Genomic DNA, 8,293 nt, shown 5'->3' with positions numbered 1-8,293 from the left:
GGCTTCTTCTGCATTACTCTCCCGTACAGAATCTCCTTGTGCAAAGTGCGCTGAATAGTTTAACGATGCACAGTGACACCATCTGCAGGAAGATGATGTTGCAGGTCTTTGGAGCTGGTGTGTGGGTTGACTATGACTGTTCTCATCATCATTTGCCTCTGCTTATCTAAGATTTTCCTTGACCTGTCACTTCCGGCCTTAGAACCGTCCCTGTGGTCTTCCATTTCCTCACTATGTTCCTCACAGTGGAAACTGACAGCTGAAATCTCTGAGATAGCTTTTTGTATACTTCCCCTAAACTATGATGTTGAACAATCTTTGTTTTCAGGTCATTTGAGAGTTGTTTTAAGGCTCCCATGTAGCCACTCTCGAGAGAAGATGCAAAGAGGAGAAAAACTTGCAATCGGCCACCCTAAATACCCTTTCTCATTACTGGATTTACCTGTGTATGTAGGTCAAGGGTCAATGAGCTTACCAAACAAATTTTATGTTTCAATAATCAGTGCTAAAGGTATTCAAAACAATAAAACAGCAAGGCTGCCCAAATTTATGCACCTGTCTAATTTAGTTTAAGTAAATTTTGCAAACTTTCTGTAAATCCTATAAACTTAACTTCACTCTCAAATATCATTGTGTTTGTCTGCTATATGATATATTTAAATGCAATTGCTGATCCAAACAACCAATGATTTATGAAGGAAAAACATGTAAATTATCAAGGGTGCCCAAACTTTTGCATATCACTGTATGTGGGGAGCAGGATTTTGAATTCAATTCTGGATTTAACAGGGAACCAATGGAGGGAAGCCAGTATCGGAGAAATATTCTCTCTCTTTCTAGTCTCTGTCAGTACTCTTGCTGCATTTTGAATTAACTGAAGGCTTTTCAGGGAGTTTTTAGGACATCCTGATAATAATGAATTACAGTTGTCCAACCTAGAAGTAATAAATGCATAAACCAGTTTTTCAGCATCACACTGAGACAGGATATTTCTAATTCTAGAGATATTGCATAAATAGAAGACAGCAGTCCTACATATTTGTTTAATATGTGCATTGAAGGACATGTCTTGGTCAAAAATGGCTTCAAGATTCCTCACAGTGTTACTGGAGGACAAGGTAATGCCATCCAGAGTAAGAATCTGGTTAGATACCATATTTCTAAGATTTTCAGGGCCGAGTACAATAACCTCAGTTCTATCTGAATTAAGAAGCAGAAAATCAGAGTTCATCCGGGTCTTTATGTCTTTAAGACATTCCTGCAGTTTAACTAATTGGTGTGTGTTATCTGGCTTCATCGTAAGATAAAGTTGAGTGTAAACTGCATAGCAGTGGAAATGTATTCTATGCCTTCTAATGATATTGCCTAAGGGAAGCATGTATAATGTAAACAGAACTGGTCCTAGCACTGAACCCTGTGGAACTCCATAATTAACCTCAGTGAGTGAAGAGAGAAAATACAATCCTAAAGGCAGAAAAAGCACAAACAAGCACAAATTCTGCTGGTTGAGCAGTGACTGAGTTTGATTCCCTAATCCGGGCCTTAAATATTTTAATGTATATGGGTTGTGTGTCTGAGGTGGGGTTCATTTTGAACTGTTTTTATTTTATCAAGTATTGTTTAACTTTTGTAGTTTTTGTTAAGGAGCGGTTGTTAGGTAAACTGTGAAAGGATTTTGTTAATATTAAGTTTAACGTATAATTTATCCTTTTTTTGTGTATAAACCTGCTGATTTCGTCCCTTTTGCTTCCAGGCTGAGAGCTGAAGGTGGTGGAGGGTTTCCCAGCTGACTGTTATTATGTGCTGTGTGTGTGGTTGGTGCCAGATTCTCTTCGCAGTTGAGTGCATGCTCACAAGTGTCTGGGGTGATCTATTTATCTTTTTTATTTGTTGAAATCGTCTCCCCGTCAAGTTGACCATCCTCAGCTCTGAACACCAACCCCCATTCCCGTTATGGTTGAATGTGTAGAGTTTTAAAAAAAGTTTTCTTTGAGTAACGAAGTATAACTTTTAATTGTGAAATCACATCTCCTGCCTCATATTAGTGGAACAAACCTGTGTACCTTACTGGTGTTAGTACTTATTTCTTTGGGTGAAATTCCAAAGGTGGTGTTGTTGGCAACTTTTGGTAGCCCTAGCTATAGTGAAAACAGTGAGTATGAAGGGCAAAGTACTGAATTACTCTTTTATACATTGCTCCCACAATTGTTCATTATTGTAAGATATATATTTAGTTTGTCAGAAGGGGATAGGCGCAAGCTAGTCTGTCTGAGAAGTGAACCTTTATGTGTCACTTTAGCTTATTTTTATGACAATGTTTTGTACTTTTTATCTCATGTAATCAGAGTACAGTCACTTTCAGAAATGAGAAGCACTTCTGACAAACAGGAAAAAGGAATATCAGGAGAGTAACATGAACCACACTTACGTTATGCAAAAACAAAAAGGAGAACTTTACTGCAATCATTCAAAAGCATTTCCCCTCAACCTACATACAAAATTTAAAGAGTCACTGTCTGGCACCTAGTAAAGGACCAAAAGGATATAAAAAACACACCCATCAATAGACACCGATGAACGTAGGCAATATGTTTCTATGAAATAAGACTTTTTTTCACACTAGTTTCAAGCATGGAAATGGAATTTAATATCTTTAAATAACATTTATTTAGAAAATTTGGTCAAAAATTAAACACGTGTGGATATAAGAAAGAAGCAGATTTAGTTGCTTCAAGATTGTCTTTGTAAAGGGTAGAAAGATTATAGCCCTATAACCCTCGCTACAATATCTCTACCCAAGATAACAGAGGCAACAGTTTGCACAGGTATGATAATGTCACTGAGTGGCGCCTACATTAAGTGAAATGTACTACTTTCATTATATAGACAAGATAGACAAATGTTTGAACATGCTTATGTTTGATTGTTTTAATATCCCACTGAAATGGGCTGAGAAAAGCACAGAACAGGATTTTTAAAAATATTTTAATCTAACTAAGTATATACAGAATATAAAGTATGTAAAACTCCATAAAAAGATTATCTAAAATTAAATTGGTGTAAAGCATACAATACTGTTAAGTCTGGTGTTGTAGATACTAAAATCTGAAAGTTCATGTCATAAAAGAATTAATGTAATTCTTTGCTTCTGAATTCATATTTCAATTCACACAGTCAGTCTCTAAACTATGACACATAAACATGCAACTGTACAGAAGGTAACCTGACATCTATCTGGGGAGAAGTCCCAACAGAAACAATTGTTTGAGAACAATAGTTGTGTCAGGAAGTAAGTGAGGGTGGGATACTATGTATTTAGTGCATGTTTTTTTTAAGTGACATCGCTCTAACGGACTAACACTCATTTCTTTCTTTCACAGCCTCTCTGGAGTTGTCTTTGGAAGTCACATTGGTGAGTCGGACAGTCTCCTGCTCTGTGCTCTCTTTCCTGTCACGTACTTCCCCTTCCATGTGGAAACCAACCATCAGCTGGTATATCATTACACCAATGAAGGTACCAAGGAATGGAGCAAAAACAGGGACCAGGAACCAGCCTTGTCTAACCCTGGACAGAGACAGAATAAGAGTTAGTAAGTGTTAGTAGGGATCACTGTAAAGGCAATGTGAAGGAAAAGTAGTTAAAATCTGTCCACTGACGTGAAAACCTCACTCCCCCAACCAGCTATAGCGGTGAAAAGACGTGGTCCGAGGTCTCTGGCAGGATTCACTGCATAGCCAGAATTAAAGCCCATAGACAATCCAATGACCAGAACCACAAATCCCACAGTGAAGGCCTCCAGCCCTTGGGGGATGGGGTTGTTGTGAGGATCCACAATGGCCAGAATGCAAACTATCAGTGCTGCTGTGCCAATAATCTGTGTGGTAAAAATGAAATGTAAGAGGGAATCCCATCTATATTCTGTTCTTAAAATTTGTGTATAAAACCAGTTTGCATTTCAAAAGACTACCTGATCAAAGAAACCGTTGACAAGGGTGAGATGGTTTCCAGGATAAGTAGCAAAGATGCCAGCTGTGGCGTCAGGTCCAGTCACATTAAAACTTGCAGGATGGTCCCACAGGGCATCTAATGAGATCCAAATAATAAGATGTTTTTTTTTAATTATTACTGTTGTTGCTGCTTAAATAATAAGATATGATAATTATATATATATATATATTGTATATTTATCTAATAATTATATAATAAGATAATTCTGACTCATCACTAGAAGTCTTCACTTACCATAGTACATGCCAAAAATAATAGCAGCACCAAAGAAAGCACCAATTGTCTGAAAGAGGAAGTACATGGGAAACTTTCTCCAGCGCTCTCTTCCAAGCAGACACAAGGCAAAAGTTACTGCTGGGTTGAGATGGCCGCCTGCAAATGCAGATGTTGACATTATGTCAGTGTGTGCAGTCCATAATCACACAAAATCACAGCCTTGCCTAAAGTAAAACAAAAAAAGCTCTAAATACATGTTACATAACATAAACATCAATAAATCAGTTTGCTTACCTGATATTTGGCCACAGACCAAGATGCCTAACGTAGCAGCAAAGCCGAAGGCAAAGTTGACAGTAAGGAACATACCATGGGAACCACCGCTCAACACCAACTGGGCCACAGAACCGCAGCCAAACATCTGGAGAGAGAGCAGAGAAATCAAGTTCAATTGGGTCCCAATAAATGAATACACTAGTTTTTGGTTGTTTCTCTTGTAGAACAGTTAATATAATGAAATATTCAATGTGTCTTTTTGTTTGAATGGGTCTATTTAAATTTGACTAAATGTTTTCTGTCCGTTTGTTGCATTGACTTTTGTTTGAAATGAAGAAAACCTTTCCAATTGCTCTGAGAAATGCATTCTGCATATCAAGACTTTACAAAGTTTTGTGTACGACATCAACCATACTCAGCATCTCACAATATAAGTATTGTACATTAGAGGCCCTGTTAGTCAGTCAATGTGAGATTAAAGAATGTGATCATTATTTGTGAGACCTGTAAAACAAAAACCCACTGAATGAGACCTGTTCTGAATGAAATCCATTGTTTTAACAAGGGCAGGCAGGAGAAGACTACACCACATGTACAGAAAGGTCAGTATGTTGACCTTGATCGGAGGGGAACTGTCATTATTCCCAAGTGATTTATCCAAGAAGGGGGAAAAACAAGTCCTAATCCACTTGGAAAGAGGATAAAGATGGTTTGGGAACGTTTTTCTTTATCAACAGCACCAGGGTGAGGTGTTCCGGGAACGTCCCACCGGGAGGAGGCCCTGGGGCAGACCAAGGATGCACTGGAGAGATTATATCCCTCGGATGGCCTGGGAACGCCTTGATGTTCCCCTGGATAAGCTGGACGAGGTGGCTGGGGAGAGGGAGGTCTTGCCCCTCCGCTTAGACTGCTGCCCCTTGCGACCTGGCCCCAGATAAGCGGAAGAAGATGGATGGATGGCTGGATGGAACAGCACCAAACAGGATCTGTCAAACTGTGTGTTCAGAGTACCTCGTGATTATATTTGTGCATATATCCATGAGTGTTCTTTGGATGTGCTTGTAAGTGTAGTATGTAAGCGTCCATGCTTAGGCTTCTGTGCTCTAAGCCCCATGAAGAGGATTCTTTTCACTGAGATCAGATGACGTTGAGGTTAGTCTGAGGGAACCGCCTTTAGAGGGACTGGCGCCTGAGGAGTGCTCATTATCACTGTGCTCAGTGTAAACTCTCCTCCTACGATGAGACCAGCCATTGCTGGAAAAATAGGATATAGCTGAGTCTTATGCTAGAATTGTGCTTAGCTGTTTTATTTTTAGGAGTGTGAACAAAGTCTTTTTGATACTTCTTAATGTCATAGGCACTGGATTACAAATGATCAGCCATTAGCTTGTGAGTGTCCATTTCCTGATTTAGATCGCATTCCACCAGAAAGGTCTCATTTAAATCTGATACTAAATTTGGACACAGGGAGAGCTACTTCCAGCTTGCAGAAGCACTTCTAGAAGTGCTCATATTCAGTGATTCTGTTCTCTTTTCACAAATTACAGTTACTTCATATGTTTCTGTCATAATGTAGCTTAACTGCAACCCAGCAACAAACATTCAAGTTGCCGATTCAGCATTTCATACATCTATAGTGCCAAATGTTAGCACAGCCAGGGAGCTTATAAAAGAACTGCAGAGCAGTCAGCCAACTGAAACAGACACTTAGGATTTGTCTGGGAGTGAGAGGCCTGAAACCGGTCCCTGTGGGATCTTTTTAAAATCAGGATGAAGAGCCTTAGAGGAATTCCAACAGCTACTCTCCAGATGAAAGCACACTGCTTTTGAAGTGGAAAATGGATTCCACCTTCACATGGGTTTAGCACACCAGTGGCAACCAAAGACACAATCTGCTGCTGATGCTGCTGCTGCTAAATGGATTCCAAGGTCAAAGCCAGTTTAGACTCAGTGATGAAGCATTTAAGCACGCTATACTAACAGAAAAGTTACTCAGTCAGTTCATGACATATTTTAAATGCCTTTGACTAGAACTAATTTTTTCCATATGCAATGGTCAATTTGTGAGCAAATCTACCATGAATTTCAGACAATATTAAAACACGCACAGCTGCACACACCCAGTGAGCATGAGTTCATCTGGAGACATTGAAAATCACAAACAAAAATTAAGAAGAAAGAGGACGCAAGATATTATTGCATAAGAAAAATGTGGCACCTATTATTCTGCCACTGAACGTGTCCTGATGAATAACTTCACCACACCTTTGTGTACTATCAGTAGTCACACCAAGAGTTACACCATTACAGGTCAAATATTTCTAATTTCCCATAATGATTTAACATAGATCAATCCAAAGTGCTCAAAACAAATGTAGATCATATATATGTACATACAAGGGATATTTTAATCAGGGGTAGCCTGCTTCTGTGAGTTTATTATCAGGTTATTATCAGGTTTACAGATCACATTGTGCTGCAAGATTAATCATGTTTAGTCATTAAAAGAATACGCTGCCTGCTAGAATTTAAATTATTAACTGTAAAATCCATTTTATTCTTGGCGTCATTTCAAAATAAACAACTTTTAATGGTATACTCTGGAGTCTATATTTCTACAGTATATCTATGTATTTCAGTTAGCAAGCAAAAGTTGTCCACCTCACAGTTATTGTTTCGATGCCTATTTTAACCTTTATGTTTGAGACAATGCAAGATAAAATTCTATTTTGTCTTTGGTCGGCCTCTGTCTTTAATACTGATACTGAAAACAAAAACAACAATAACAAATGTGCTGTTCCTCATACTGAATTATCATATCATATCATGTATTAACTTCCATGTTGATGTGCACATATATAACTCCTTTTTATGTGAAGAAAGGGTGAGGTTGCGCCTCTGGGATCCTACACACAAACACACACACACATATATATGTATATAACAGGTGAGAAGGGTTTTTCATAATAGATAGCATTATTTAAAGGATGAATATTGTTTTAATGTTGTGTTGAGATTATACATGAATTCCATGCATACACGCGCAGACACAGGTGCACACATTCTTACGCTTCCACACACAAACATGCACTTACCACAAGGATGAGAGTGCCAAGACACTCTGCCAGGGCTTGACGAAGCAGCAGGTTGCGGATCTGGAAGAAGCGGGACAGTTTATCCAGATAATGCTTTTGCCAGCCCATGTCTTCTTGTCACAGGTTGAAGAGACTGTGAGAAATGACACAAACACACACACACACAGTTGGTAGAATTTCCTGAGTGCCTGTGAAGCTGAGAGGACTGAGTTCCTCTTTTATAGCCAATGGTCTCGGATGGCCATTCTGAGCTTGGACCCACCCCTCTATACCCCGCCTCTGTGCTAGCTTGGTTTTGTTACTGACCTGTTCACTCCCTCACCACCTGTCACGCACAAACACCCATACACACACACACACACACACTGTACACCTTTTTTTCTTCCTCAGGACATTTTTGCATTGTAAGGTAAATACTTTAATATGATACTTGTCAACACTTTACCCTCCTTTACAACCAAAAATAGTCTAACCAAATAAAATGAAGTTATATATTTAAACTTAAATGTATGTTTAAGTTTACTGATGATGCTTGTTCTCTCTCCCTCAGAATTGGGATTAGAAGTACTCACTGTATGAAAAATAAGATATAATTATATATTTACTAATACGCAGGTATCCTGGGTTTTTCGTTTGATTAAAAAAAGCAAATGTTGGAAAGAATTCCTATTTCCACTCATTGGGAAACAACAAGTGG

The 8,293-nt window shown here is 38.7% G+C and overlaps 1 protein-coding gene across 1 annotated transcript; it reads right to left on the bottom strand.

The window, feature by feature from the left end:
• Positions 1–1,220: 1,220 nt before the first annotated feature.
• Positions 1,221–7,882, bottom strand: LOC120726159 (aquaporin-3-like). The gene is made up of 6 exons (XM_040019525.1): positions 7,597–7,882; positions 4,520–4,646; positions 4,244–4,381; positions 3,969–4,084; positions 3,658–3,875; positions 1,221–3,565 (listed from the first exon to the last, which is right to left on the bottom strand). The coding sequence occupies exons 1-6, from the start codon at positions 7,702–7,704 to the stop codon at positions 3,355–3,357; spliced, it is 918 nt and encodes a 305-aa protein (XP_039875459.1). The 5' UTR covers positions 7,705–7,882; the 3' UTR covers positions 1,221–3,354.
• Between the last annotated feature and the right edge of the window lie 411 nt (positions 7,883–8,293).

Source organism: Simochromis diagramma, unplaced genomic scaffold (assembly GCF_900408965.1).
Source record: "Simochromis diagramma unplaced genomic scaffold, fSimDia1.1 OVJJ01000822.1, whole genome shotgun sequence".
NCBI classification, from domain to species: Eukaryota; Metazoa; Chordata; class Actinopteri; order Cichliformes; family Cichlidae; genus Simochromis; species Simochromis diagramma.
The sequence above is the reverse complement of the archived record's forward strand: the minus strand, read 5'-3'. Positions and strand labels throughout refer to the sequence as shown.

Coding starts and splice junctions, on each gene's coding strand:
- LOC120726159 (XM_040019525.1), bottom strand. CDS start 7,704: ATGGGCTGGCAAAAGCATTATCTGGATAAACTGTCCCGCTTCTTCCAG. Junction 4,647..7,596: donor TTGGCACTCTCATCCTTGTG/GTAAGTGCATGT, acceptor CTCTCTCTCCAG/ATGTTTGGCTGCGGTTCTGT. Junction 3,566..3,657: donor TGGGGGAGTGAGGTTTTCAC/GTCAGTGGACAG, acceptor GTCTCTGTCCAG/GGTTAGACAAGGCTGGTTCC.